We start from the raw sequence: 14,804 nt of genomic DNA, 5'->3' as shown, positions 1-14,804 counted from the left end.
ACACCCAGGTCTCGTTGCACCTTCCCTTTTCCTAATCTGTCACCATTCAGATAATAGTCTGTCTCTCTGTTTTTACCACCAAAGTGGATAACCTCACATTTATCCACATTATACTTCATCTGTCATGCATTTGCCCACTCACCTAATCTATCCAAGTCACTCTGCAGCCTAATAGCATCCTCCTCGCAGCTCACACTGCCACCCAACTTAGTGTCATCCGCAAATTTGGAGATACTGCATTTAATCCCCTCGTCTAAATCATTAATGTACAATGTAAACAGCTGGGGCCCCAGCACAGAACCTTGCGGCACCCCACTAGTCACTGCCTGCCATTCTGAAAAGTACCCGTTTACTCCTACTCTTTGCTTCCTGTCTGACAACCAGTTCTCAATCCACGTCAGCACACTACCCCCAATCCCATGTGCTTTAACTTTGCACATTAATCTCTTGTGTGGGACCTTGTCGAAAGCCTTCTGAAAGTCCAAATATACCACATCAACTGGTTCTTCTTTGTCCACTTTACTGGAAACATCCTCAAAAAATTCCAGAAGATTTGTCAAGCATGATTTCCCTTTCACAAATCCATGCTGACTTGGACCTATCATGTCACCATTTTCCAGATGCACTGCTATGATATCCTTATAAAAGAATTATAAAGAATGATAAAAGAATTATAAAAGAATTATAAAGAATGATAAAAGTATTAGAAAGGTTGATAAAAGAATGATATAGAATGATAAAAGAATTATAAAAATGATAAAACAATTATAAAACAATTATAAAGAATGATAAAAGAATTATATAGAATAATAAAAGAATGATAAAAGATTATAAAAGAATTATAAAGAATGATAGAAGAATTATAAAGAATTGTAAAGAATGATAAAAGAATTATATAGAATGATAATAAAATTATAAAAGAATTATAAAGAGTGATAAAAGAATTATAAAGATTGATAAAAGAATGATATAAGAATGATAAACGAATGATAAAAGCATGATATAGAATGATGATAAAATTATAAAAGAATTATAAAGAATGATAAAAGAATTATAAAGAATTGTAAAGAATGATAAAATAATTATATAAGAATGATAAAAGAATTATAAAGAATGATAAAAGTATTAGAAAGAATGATTAAAGAATGATAAAAGAATTATAAAGAATTATAAAATAATTATAAAGAATGATAAAAGAATGATAAAAGAATTATAAAGAATGATAAAGAATGATAAAAGAATTATAAAAGAATTATAAAGAATGATAAAAGAATTATAAAGAATGATAAAAGAATTGTAAAGAATGATAAAAGAATTATATAAGAATTATAAAGAATGATAAAAGAATTATAAAGAATGATAAAAGAATTATAAAAGAATTATAAAGAATGATAAAAGAATTATAAAAATGATAAAAAATGATAAAAGAATTATAAAGAATGATAAAAGAATTATAAAAGATTTATAAAGAATGATAAAAGAATTATAAAAGAATGATTAAAGAATGATAAAAGAATTATAAAGAATGATAAAAGAATTGTAAATGAATTATAAAGAATGATAAAAGAATTATAAAGAATGATAAAAAATGATAAAAGAATTATAAAGAATGATAAAAGAATTATAAAAGATTTATAAAGAATGATAAAAAAATGATAAAAGAATTATAAAGAATGATAAAAGAATTATAAAAATGATAAAGAATGATAAAAGAATTATAAAAGAATGATAAAAGAATTATAGATACATAGAAACATAGAAAATAGGTGCAGGAGCAGGCCATTCAGCCCTTCTAGACTGCACCGCCATTCAATGAGTTCATGGCTGAACATGAAACTTCAGTACCCCCTTCCTGCTTTCTCGCCATAACCCTTGATCCCCCGAATAGTAAGGACTTCATCTAACTCCCTTTTGAATATATTTAGTGAATTGGCCTCAACTACTTTCTGTGGTAGAGAATTCCACAGGTTCACCACTCTGGGTGAAGATGTTTCTCCTCATCTCGGTCCTAAATGGCTTACCCCTTATCCTCAGACTGTGACCCCTGGTTCTGGACTTCCCCAACATTGGGAACATTCTTCCTGCATCTAACCTGTCTAAACCCGTCAGAATTTTAAACGTTTCCATGAGGTCCCCTCTCATTCTTCTGAACTCCAGTGAATACAAGCCCAGTTGATCCAGTCTTTCTTGATACGTCAGTCCCGCCATCCCAGGAATCAGTCTGGTGAATATTCGCTGCACTCCCTCAATAGCAAGAATGTCCTTCCTCAAGTTAGGAGACCAAAACTGTACACAATACTCCAGGTGTGGCCTCACCAAGGCCCTGTACAACTGTAGCAACACCTCCCTGCCCCTGTATTCAAATCCCCTCGCTATGAAGGCCAACATGCCATTTGCTTTCTTAACCGCCTGCTGTACCTGCATGCTAACCTTCAATGACTGATGTACCATGACACCCAGGTCTCGTTGCACCTTCCCTTTTCCTAATCTGTCACCATTCAGATAATAGTCTGTCTCTCTGTTTTTACCACCAAAGTGGATAACCTCACATTTATCCACATTATACTTCATCTGTCATGCATTTGCCCACTCACCTAATCTATCCAAGTCACTCTGCAGCCTAATAGCATCCTCCTCGCAGCTCACACTGCCACCCAACTTAGTGTCATCCGCAAATTTGGAGATACTGCATTTAATCCCCTCGTCTAAATCATTAATGTACAATGTAAACAGCTGGGGCCCCAGCACAGAACCTTGCGGCACCCCACTAGTCACTGCCTGCCATTCTGAAAAGTACCCGTTTACTCCTACTCTTTGCTTCCTGTCTGACAACCAGTTCTCAATCCACGTCAGCACACTACCCCCAATCCCATGTGCTTTAACTTTGCACATTAATCTCTTGTGTGGGACCTTGTCGAAAGCCTTCTGAAAGTCCAAATATACCACATCAACTGGTTCTTCTTTGTCCACTTTACTGGAAACATCCTCAAAAAATTCCAGAAGATTTGTCAAGCATGATTTCCCTTTCACAAATCCATGCTGACTTGGACCTATCATGTCACCATTTTCCAGATGCACTGCTATGATATCCTTATAAAAGAATTATAAAGAATGATAAAAGAATTATAAAAGAATTATAAAGAATGATAAAAGTATTAGAAAGGTTGATAAAAGAATGATATAGAATGATAAAAGAATTATAAAAATGATAAAACAATTATAAAACAATTATAAAGAATGATAAAAGAATTATATAGAATAATAAAAGAATGATAAAAGATTATAAAAGAATTATAAAGAATGATAGAAGAATTATAAAGAATTGTAAAGAATGATAAAAGAATTATATAGAATGATAATAAAATTATAAAAGAATTATAAAGAGTGATAAAAGAATTATAAAGATTGATAAAAGAATGATATAAGAATGATAAACGAATGATAAAAGCATGATATAGAATGATGATAAAATTATAAAAGAATTATAAAGAATGATAAAAGAATTATAAAGAATTGTAAAGAATGATAAAATAATTATATAAGAATGATAAAAGAATTATAAAGAATGATAAAAGTATTAGAAAGAATGATTAAAGAATGATAAAAGAATTATAAAGAATTATAAAATAATTATAAAGAATGATAAAAGAATGATAAAAGAATTATAAAGAATGATAAAGAATGATAAAAGAATTATAAAAGAATTATAAAGAGTGATAAAAGAATTATAAAGAATAATAAATTAATTATATAGAATTATAAAGAATAATAAAAGAATTATAAAGAACAATAAAAGAATAATAAAAGAATTACAAAGAATGATAAAAGAATTATAAAGAATGATAAAAGAATTATAAAAGGATTATAAAGAATGATAAAAGAATTATAAAAGAATTATAAAGAATAATAAAAGTATTACAAAGATTGATTAAAGAATGATAAAAGAATTATAAAGAATGATAAAAGAATTATAAAGAATGATAAAAGAATTATAAAAGGATTATAAAAGATTTATAAAGAATTATAAAAGAATTATAAAGAATGATAAAAGAATTATAAAAGGATTATAAAGAATGATAAAAGAATTATAAAATAATTATAAAGACTAATAAAAGAATTATAAAGAATGATAAAAGAATTATAAAAGGATTATAAAGAAGGATAAAAGAATTATAAAAGACTTATAAAGAATGATAAATGAATTATAAAGAATTATAAAGAATGATAAAAGAATTATAAAGAATGATAAAAGTATTAGAAAGATTGATTAAAGAATGATAAAAGAATTATAAAGAATTATAAAAGAATTATAAAAGGATTATAAAGAATGATAAAAGAATTATAAAGAATTATAAAAGAATTATAAAAGAATTGTAAAGAATGATAAAAGAATTGTAAAAGAATGATAAAAGAATTATGAAAGAATTATAAAGTATGATAAAAGAATGATAAAGAATGATAAAAAATTATATAGAATTATAAAGAATGATAAAAACATTATAAAAATTATAAAGAATGATAAAAGAATTATAAAAGAATGATAAAAGAATTATAAAAGAATTATAAAGAATGATAAAAGAATTATAAAAGAATGATAAAAGAATGATAAAAGAATTATAAAGTATGATAAAAGAATTATAAAAGAATTATAAAGAATGATAAAAGTATTAGAAAGATTGATAAAAGAATGATATAGAATGATAAAAGAATTATAAAAATGATAAAACAATTATAAAACAATTATAAAGAATGATAAAAGAATTATATAGAATAATAAAAGAATGATAAAAGATTATAAAAGAATTATAAAGAATGATCCGAAGAATTATAAAGAATTGTAAAGAATGATAAAAGAATTATAAATAGTAATAAAAAAATGATAGAAGAATTATAAAGAATGATAAAAGAATTATAAAGAATGATAAAAGAATTATAAATAGTAATAAAAAAATGATAGAAGAATTATAAAGAATGATAAAAGAATTATAAAGAATTATAAATGAATTATAAAGAATGATAAAAGAATTATAAAAGGATTATAAAGAATGATAAAAACAATTAGAAAGAATGACAAAATAATTTTCTAAGAATTATAAAGAATGATAAAAGAATGATAAAAGAATTATAAAGAATGATAAAAGAATTATAAAGAATGATAAAAGAATGATAAAAGAATTATAAAGAATGTTAAAAGAATTATAAAAGACACTTGAACTTGACTTTTTTTGCAGGGTTTCAGACCTCCCACCCAGCTCCCGGTGCTTTCTCGTGAGCGTTTTGTTGCTCCTCACCAAGAGGTCGCCGCTCTGACCAAACCCGGGCGGTTACGGTTTTATCGGCAATGCACGCCGGCGGTCCACTCCCTAGCAGTATTTTGAAACCGCCGGTGGAACACTTTGGGGAACTTCCCACTGGGTGGTTTAACACCGAAAACGATCAATACCGCCGAAAAATCTGGCGGATATGGTGCTGAAATTCTGTCTCTCTTTTGTGTCTCTTTCTATCAGTGTAATGTCCTCTCTTGCTTTCCCCTCCCTCTCCCCCTCAAGATGAGGTGGAGAAAGACACTGTAATGTATTTGCTTCATGGGTTCTTTGCTTAAGAATTCGTAGCAGCACATTGCTATTAATAACTAGTTGGTTTGTTAGCAAAGGTTTAACAATCACACGACACATTACCAGTTCATCCACCAGGCTCACAACTGCATATCTCATCGTGGATCCACCGAACCCAACAAGCTGGGGTTTTATTGAGTCTTGCGAACATCACGTGACTAGCTAAGCCACTCCCAACTCAACAGCTCCACAACAATTTAATCATGTGCCCCCTTATTAAAGAGGTACTAATAAGGACAAATTAAACAAATTAAACTTTTAGTGTTAAATGGATCATATTAAAATTTGGTTGCCGGGGGTGATGATGCACTCCAGTCTCTCCGGTGCCCACCTCTCGCGGAAGGCTGCGAGCGTACCGGTGGACACCGCGTGCTCCATCTCCAAGGACACCCTGGCTCGGATGTAACCGCGGAAGAGAGGCAGGCAGTCGGGCTGAACGACCCCCTCGACCGCCCGCTGCCTGGACCGGTTAATGACCACCTTGGCCAGGCCTAGGAGCAGTCCCATGAGGAGGCCTTGCGACCTGCCCGCTCCCCTCCGCACAGGGTGCCCAAAGATCAAGAGCATGGGACTGAAGTGCAACTAGAATTTGAGGAGCAGCCCCTTTAAATAATGGAATAGGGGCTGCAACCTCATACATACACATGGAACAGGGACTCCTCTAGTCCGTGAACCGACGTAAAAACCAATTGCACGGGACTACTCGTGCAACACCCTCTAGGCCAAGTCCACAATAAATAAGGGGAGCACTCCCATGTAGAGAGCACTCCATTGGGGACCTCCGCCTCCTGCGGACAGCAAAATGGTGCACCATGGCGTGTCCGGACGGCAGACGAGGATGGCAAGGTGGAGAGTGTGCAAGAGCAGCCCGTACGGGAATCCCCTCCCCGCAGAACTGAAAGGCACGGAGGGAATTTCCCGGAGGAGGCTCAAGTTGTGAGGCGCCGGCTCCCGAGGGAGGTTTCGGGGCTTGGTGCCGATGAGGAATTCCGTCCGGACGGGGGTCAGTTCGGACGGGATCGCCCCACGAGCCTGAGCCTCCTGTCAACAGCTCTGCAAAGCTGTGAGCATCCTCACAGGTGCATACATTACAGACACATTCGAGAGCTGGTCTTGCAGTGTGTTGGGGGACAAGAGTTGTCAGTGGTCCACACCAGGTGCTGGGTGGTGCAGTTTGGCTCGGGGGGCCTTCCTAACAGCCTGGTACCTAACCCCGCCCCCCACGCAGCTGTTTCCGAATGTTCTCACCCACATTCTCCACTTTCCCCCCCCGCCTCTCAGGTTCGACAGCAGAACGGATCTGCCTGGCCGGGGACAGTGCTGGAGGAAATCTGTGCATCACCGTGTCCATGCGGGCCGCCTCCTACGGAGTTCGACTGCCCGACGGGATCATGGCCGCCTACCCCGCCACCCTGCTCCAAGCCACCGCCTCGCCGTCCCGCCTGCTCACCTTCATCGACCCACTGCTGCCCCTCAGCGTCCTGTCTAAGTGCTTGAGCGCGTACGCAGGTAAGAGTCACGCCGACCGTGCAAGAAAGAAAGACTTGCATTTATATAGCGTCTTTCACCACCACCGGACGTTGCAAAGCACTCGACAACCAATGAAGTACTTTTGGAGTGTAGTCACTGTTGTAATGTGGGAAACGCGGCAGCCAATTTACGCACAGCAAGCTGATAATCTGTTTATTTATTATGTTGATTGAGGGATAAATATTGGCCCCAAGACACCAGGGATAACTCCCCCGCTCTTCTTGCAAATAGTGCCATGGGATCTTTTACGTCCACCTGAGAGAGCTGACGGGGCCTCGGTTTAATGTCTCATCTGAAAGACGGCCCCTCCGACAGTGCAGCGCTGCCTCAGTACTGCCCCTCCGACAGTGCGGCACTCCCTCAGTACTGCCCGTCCGACAGTGCGGCACTCCCTCAGTACTGCCCCTCTGACAGTACGGCGCTCCCTCAGTACTGCCCCTCCGACAGTGCGGCGCTCCCTCAGTACTGCCCCTCTTGACAGTGCGGCACTCCCTCAATACTGCCCCTCCAACAGTGCGGCGCTCCCTCAGTACTGCCCCTTCGACAGTGCGGCGCTCCCTCAGTACTGCCTCTCCGACAGTGCGGCGCTCCCTCAGTACTGCCCCCCCGACAGTGCAGCACTCCCTCAGTACTGCCCCCTCCGACAGTGAGGCGCTCCCTCAGTACTGCCCCCCCGACAGTGAGGCGCTCCCTCAGTACTGCCCCCCCGACAGTGAGGCGCTCCCTCGGTACTGCCCCCCCGACAGTGCAGCACTCCCTCAGTACTGCCCCTCCGACAGTGCGGCACTCCCTCAGTACTGCCCCTCCGACAGTGAGGCGCTCCCTCAGTACTGCCCCCCCGACAGTGCAGCACTCCCTCAGTACTGCCCCTCCGACAGTGCGGCACTCCCTCAGTACTGCCCCCCCGACAGTGAGGCGCTCCCTCAGTACTGCCCCTCTGACAGTGCGGCGCTCCCTCAGTACTGCCCCTCCGACAGTGCAGCACTCCCTCAGTACTGCCCCCTCCGACAGTGAGGCGCTCCCTCAGTACTGCCCCCCCGACAGTGAGGCGCTCCCTCAGTACTGCCCCCCCGACAGTGAGGCGCTCCCTCGGTACTGCCCCCCCGACAGTGCAGCACTCCCTCAGTACTGCCCCTCTGACAGTGCGGCACTCCCTCAGTACTGCCCCTCCGACAGTGAGGCGCTCCCTCAGTACTGCCCCCCCGACAGTGCAGCACTCCCTCAGTACTGCCCCTCCGACAGTGCGGCACTCCCTCAGTACTGCCCCCCCGACAGTGAGGCGCTCCCTCAGTACTGCCCCTCTGACAGTGCGGCGCTCCCTCAGTACTGCCCCTCCGACAGTGCGGCACTCCCTCAGTACTGCCCCTCCGACAGTGAGGCGCTCCCTCAGTACTGCCCCTCCGACAGTGCAGCACTCCCTCAGTACTGCCCCTCCGACAGTGCGGCGCTCCCTCAGAACTGCACTGGAGTGTCTGCCTGGATTATGTGCTCAAGTCCCTGGAGTGGGACTCACTACCTTCTGACTCTGATGCGAGAGAACTGCCCACTGAGCCACAGCCCAAGCCTAGTCAGACTGAGCGGGACGGGGTGGGGTGGGGGGGCGGGGGGCTGCTCCTGGCATTGGGAGAGCGTCCTCTGCGAGGTGTACGTATGAAATCAAATGAAAGAATTATATCGCGGCTATCTCAACCTCAGGCATTTCAAAACATTACCAGGTTACATAGCAGTGAATCACACGGTGGGTCAGTGGGTAACTCTCTCTCTCTCTCGCTTCTGAGTCAGAAGGTCATGGCTTCGAGCTCCAGCGACTAGAGCCACAATCTTTTCATTTTATTCATTCACTGGGTGTGGTTGCATCAAGGCTGACACTCCTGTTGCGGTACTGAGGGAGCGCCGCACTGTCTGAGGAGCAGTACTGAGGGAGTGCCGCACTGTCTGAGGAGCAGTACTGAGGGAGTGCCGCACTGTCTGAGGAGCAGTACTGAGGGAGCGCCGCACTGTCTGAGGGGCAGTACTGAGGGAGTGCCGCACTGTCTGAGGGGCAGTACTGAGGGAGTGCCGCACTGTCTGAGGAGCAGTACTGAGGGAGCGCCGCACTGTCTGAGGGGCAGTACTGAGGGAGTGCCGCACTGTCGGAGGGGCAGTACTGAGGGAGCGCCGCACTGTCTGAGGAGCAGTACTGAGGGAGTGCCGCACTGTCTGAGGAGCAGTACTGAGGGAGTGCCGCACTGTCTGAGGAGCAGTACTGAGGGAGCGCCGCACTGTCTGAGGGGCAGTACTGAGGGAGTGCCGCACTGTCTGAGGGGCAGTACTGAGGGAGTGCCGCACTGTCTGAGGAGCAGTACTGAGGGAGCGCCGCACTGTCTGAGGGGCAGTACTGAGGGAGTGCCGCACTGTCTGAGGAGCAGTACTGAGGGAGCGCCGCACTGTCTGAGGGGCAGTACTGAGGGAGTGCCGCACTGTCTGAGGGGCAGTACTGAGGGAGTGCCGCACTGTCTGAGGAGCAGTACTGAGGGAGTGCCGCACTGTCTGAGGGGCAGTACTGAGGGAGTGCCGCACTGTCTGAGGAGCAGTACTGAGGGAGCGCCGCACTGTCTGAGGGGCAGTACTGAGGGAGTGCCGCACTGTCTGAGGGGCAGTACTGAGGGAGTGCCGCACTGTCTGAGGAGCAGTACTGAGGGAGCGCCGCACTGTCTGAGGGGCAGTACTGAGGGAGTGCCGCACTGTCGGAGGGGCAGTACTGAGGGAGCGCCGCACTGTCTGAGGAGCAGTACTGAGGGAGTGCCGCACTGTCTGAGGAGCAGTACTGAGGGAGTGCCGCACTGTCTGAGGAGCAGTACTGAGGGAGCGCCGCACTGTCTGAGGGGCAGTACTGAGGGAGTGCCGCACTGTCTGAGGGGCAGTACTGAGGGAGTGCCGCACTGTCTGAGGAGCAGTACTGAGGGAGCGCCGCACTGTCTGAGGGGCAGTACTGAGGGAGTGCCGCACTGTCTGAGGAGCAGTACTGAGGGAGCGCCGCACTGTCGGAGGGACAGTACTGAGGGAGTGCCTTACTGTCGGAGGGGCAGTACTGAGGGAGTGCCGCACTGTCGGAGGGGCAGTACTGAGGGAGCGCCGCACTGTCTGAGGGGCAGTACTGAGGGAGTGCCGCACTGTCTGAGGAGCAGTACTGAGGGAGCGCCGCACTGTCTGAGGGGCAGTACTGAGGGAGTGCCGCACTGTCTGAGGAGCAGTACTGAGGGAGCGCCGCACTGTCTGAGGGGCAGTACTGAGGGAGTGCCGCACTGTCTGAGGAGCAGTACTGAGGGAGTGCCGCACTGTCTGAGGGGCAGTACTGAGGGAGTGCCGCACTGTCTGAGGAGCAGTACTGAGGGAGCGCCGCACTGTCTGAGGGGCAGTACTGAGGGAGTGCCGCACTGTCTGAGGAGCAGTACTGAGGGAGTGCCGCATTGTCGGAGGGGCAGTACTGAGGGGGGAGGCTCAACGAGTTCGTATCCGCTGCCGGTCAGGCCCCCTCCCCCCGATACTGGGCCCCCCCCCCCCCCCGATCCTCCCCTCCCCCGATACTGGGCCCTCCTCCCCACCCCACCTTCGATAATGGCCCCACCCCCCCAATCCTCCCCCCCCCCCCCCGCCGATACTGGGCCCACCCCCCGATCCGCCACCCCCCCCGATATTGGGCCCACCCCCCCGATCCTCGCCACCGCCGATCCTCCCCCCCATCCTCCCCGCCTCCCCTCCCCAATCCTCGTGGCTCTTCCCCTCACCGTGTCGGTTGTGTGTTGCAGGTACAGAGCCTGTGACGAGTGCATCGTCGAACCTGGAGAAGGTAGACACATTGAGCATGGTGCGCAACGACACGGCCGTGCTGCTTCGCGACCTCCGCCAGGGAGCCTCAGCCTGGCTCAACTCGCTGCTCGAGACCGGCAAGACCAGCCGCACACCCGGTGAGTATCTCTCCCCTCCCCTCTCCCCCATCACTGGGACCCTCCCCTCTCCCCCATCACTGGGACCCTCCCTCCCCCCACCCCTGGGGCCCCTCCCCTCTCCCCATCACTGGGACCCTCCCCTCTCCCCCCACCCCTGGGGCCCTCCCCTCTCCCCCATCACTGGGACCCTCCCTCCCCCACCCCTGGGGCCCTCCCCTCTCCCCATCACTGGGACCCTCCCCTCTCCCCCCACCCCTGGGGCCCTCCCCTCTCCCCCATCACTGGGACCCTCCCTCCCCCCACCCCTGGGGCCCTCCCCTCTCCCCCATCACTGGGACCCTCCCCTCTCCCCCATCACTGGGACCCTCCCCTCTCCCCCATCACTGGGACCCTCCCCTCTCCCCCATCACTGGGACCCTCCCTCCCCCACCCCTGGGGCCCTCCCCTCTCCCCATCACTGGGACCCTCCCCTCTCCCCCCACCCTGGGGCCCTCCCCTCTCCCCCATCACTGGGACCCTCCCTCCCCCCACCCCTGGGGCCCTCCCCTCTCCCCATCACTGGGACCCTCCCCTCTCCCCCACCCCTGGGGCCCTCCCCTCTCCCCCATCACTGGGACCCTCCCTCCCCCACCCCTGGGGCCCTCCCCTCTCCCCATCACTGGGACCCTCCCCTCTCCCCCATCACTGGGACCCTCCCCTCTCCCCCATCACTGGGACCCTCCCCTCTCCCCCATCACTGGGACCCTCCCTCCCCCCACCCCTGGGGCCCTCCCCTCTCCCCATCACTGGGACCCTCCCCTCTCCCCCCACCCCTGGGGCCCTCCCCTCTCCCCCATCACTGGGACCCTCCCTCCCCCCACCCCTGGGGCCCTCCCCTCTCCCCCATCACTGGGACCCTCCCCTCTCCCCCATCACTGGGACCCTCCCCTCTCCCCCATCACTGGGACCCTCCCCTCTCCCCCATCACTGGGACCCTCCCTCCCCCCATCACTGGGACCCTCCCTCCCCCCATCACTGGGACCCTCCCTCCCCCCACCCCTGGGGCCCTCCCCTCTCCCCCATCACTGGGACCCTCCCCTCTCCCCCATCACTAGGACCCTCCCTCCCCCCACCCCTGGGGCCCTCCCCTCTCCCCCATCACTGGGACCCTCCCCTCTCCCCCATCACTGGGACCCTCCCTCACCCCATCCCTGGGGCCCTCCCCTTTCCCCCATTACTGGGACCCTCCCCTCTCCCCCATCACTGGGACCCTCCCCTCTCCCCCATCACTGGGACCCTCCCTCCCCCCATCCCTGGGGCCCTCCACTCTCCCCCATCCCTGGGACCCTCCCCCCTCCCCCATCCCTGGGACCCTCCCCTCTCTCCCATCCCTGAGACCCTCACCTCCCCCCCCACATCCCTGGGTCCCTCCCCTCTCCCCATCCCTGGGACCCCTACTCCCCCTATCGCTGAGACCCTCTCTCCCCCCCATCCCTGGGACGCTCCCCTCCCCCAATCCCTGGGACCCGCCGCTCTCCCCCCCCCCCCCCCCCCCCGATCCCTGGGACGCTCCCCATCCCCTCTCCCATCCCTGGGACCTTCCCCTCCCTGGGACCCTCCCCTCCCCCCTAACAGCACCCCCCCCATCCCCAGGGGCATCCACCCCCCCAGCCCCAAACCCTATCTCTATAACCTCCAACTGTCTCACGAGCCTCCAGCCCCTACACCCCTCCCTATCTCTGTAACCTCCTCAAGCCCCTACACCCCTCCCTATCTCTGTAAACTCCTCCAGCCCCTACACCCCTCCCTATCTCTGTAAACTCCTCAAGCCCCTACACCCCTCCCTATCTCTGTAACCTCCTCAAGCCCCTACACCCCTCCCTATCTCTGTAAACTCCTCAAGCCCCTACACCCCTCCCTATCTCTGTAAACTCCTCCAGCCCCTACACCCCTCCCTATCTCTGTAACCTCCTCCAGTCCCTACACCCCTCCCTATCTCTGTAACCTCCTCAAGCCCCTACACCCCTCCCTATCTCTGTAAACTCCTCAAGCCCCTACACCCACCTCTATCTCTATAACCTCCTCCAGCCCTACAACTCTCTGAGATCTCTGCTCTCCCCCAATTCTGCCTTCATGACCATCCCTGATTATAATCGCTCCACCATCGGTGGCCGTGCCATCAGCTGCCTGGGCCCCAAGCTCCGGAACTCCCTCCCTAAACCTCTATATCGCTCCTCCTTTAAGACATTCCTAAAGCCTACCTCTTTGACCAAGCTTTTGGTCGCCTGCGCTAATATCTCCTTCTGTGGCTCGGTGTCAGACTTTGTCTCATTTATGCTCCTGTGAAGGGCCTTGGGATGTTTTACTGCTTTAAGGCGCTGTGGAAATACAAGCTGTTGAACTGCAGAAGGTCTCACACTTCTGCTGTGCTTGGCCCGTGAGGACGAAGAGAAGAATTTGACAGGGCGGAGGGAGTGCTGGGCACTGAGTGAGAGATACGGGGGAGGGCACAGGTAGAGAGGTGTCTTCGGCAGAACACGGGGAGGGGAAATGGGTAACGGGAGTATCAGCCCACAGGTCTGTCCGGGTGGCCACTGCCTCTACGACAACTCCTGTTTAAATAGCGCAGTAATGTCAGAAAAGCTCCCCGTGGTGTTTCACCGGGGCATCAAATGGTCACTGAGGCAACAGAACGGTGTCCAGGAGCAGTGCCCGAAGGAGGTGGGACTTCAGGAGGGTCTGCAAGTAGCCGAGGTGGATGGGCAGGCCCAGGGATATGGGCGGGGAATCCAGAGGGTTGGACTGAAGGCACGGTCAGCGCTGATGAAGTGGATAGCGGAGGGCAGCCACTCAAGGTCCACATCGGGGGCGGGAGTGAGAGGGGGAGGGGAGTGAGAGGGGGAGGGAAGTGAGGGGGGAGGGGAGTGAGGGGGGCGGGGAGTGAGGGGTGGCAGGGAGTGAGGGAGAGTGAGGGGGCGGGGAGTGGGGGGGGCGGGCAGTGAGGGGGAGGGTGGGAGGGTGAGGGGGAGTGAGGGGGCGGGGAATGAGGGGGGCGAGCAGTGAGGGGAGGGCGGGCAGTGAAGGGGAGGGCGGGGGGTGAGGCGGAGTGAGGGGGGTGTGGGCAGTGAGGGGTGGCAGGGAGTGAGGGGGAGTGAGCAGGGCGGGGAGTGAGGGTGGGTAGTGGAGGGGGGGGTAGTGAAGGGCGTGGCGGGGGTGTGAGGGATCTGGTTGCGGACTGGATCAGGAGTTGGTTCCACACCTCACTCGGACAGTCCGAGGAACAGATAAACACAGGGCATGAGTGGAATGTAAACAAAGCGCACGATTCCTAGCGCACTCTGGCCGGGGGTGTGGGAGTGGTGGGGGGGGGGGGCTGGTGTGGGGGTTTGGGGAGTGGTGGTGGGGGCTCGGTGTGGGGGGTGTGGGAGTGATGGGGGGGGTGGGGGGGTGGGGAGTGGTGGTGGGGGCTCGGTGTGGGGGGTGTGGGAGTGATGGGGGCAGTGGGCAGGTGTGGGGGTTTGCCAGTGGTGGTGGGCTCGTGCTGCTGCCCTCCCCCCCGGCCTGCTCCCTGGGGCCGCTGCCTTTTGCCGAGATGTCGCTGGCTTGACACGTCCTCCTCCTGCCGCTGGCTCTGAGCTCTGTCTTGTCTCTGCAGTGGGATTGCAGCTCTGGGCCTGCCTCAGGCGACCTCTCACCCTCCTGCTGCGCCTGCTACGACTGGAGTGGCCGATCCTTTCTAACTGTCTTGCCT

General features: G+C 49.8%; 1 protein-coding gene across 1 annotated transcript in view; it reads left to right on the top strand.

Moving 5' to 3' along the window:
* Nucleotides 1–14,804, top strand: part of LOC139241112 (hormone-sensitive lipase-like) — a 122,612-nt gene that overhangs the window by 99,645 nt on the left and 8,163 nt on the right. The window contains exons 5-6 of the mRNA XM_070869804.1: nt 6,897–7,124; nt 10,934–11,092. Of these exons, the coding sequence (XP_070725905.1) occupies nt 6,897–7,124; nt 10,934–11,092 (387 nt within the window). The remainder of the gene's footprint in view (nt 1–6,896; nt 7,125–10,933; nt 11,093–14,804) is intronic.

The sequence above is a fragment of the Pristiophorus japonicus genome, chromosome Y (assembly GCF_044704955.1).
Source record: "Pristiophorus japonicus isolate sPriJap1 chromosome Y, sPriJap1.hap1, whole genome shotgun sequence".
NCBI classification, from domain to species: domain Eukaryota; kingdom Metazoa; phylum Chordata; class Chondrichthyes; family Pristiophoridae; genus Pristiophorus; species Pristiophorus japonicus.
Note: the sequence above shows the minus strand (reverse complement) of the source record. Positions and strands in the feature narration are given on the sequence as shown.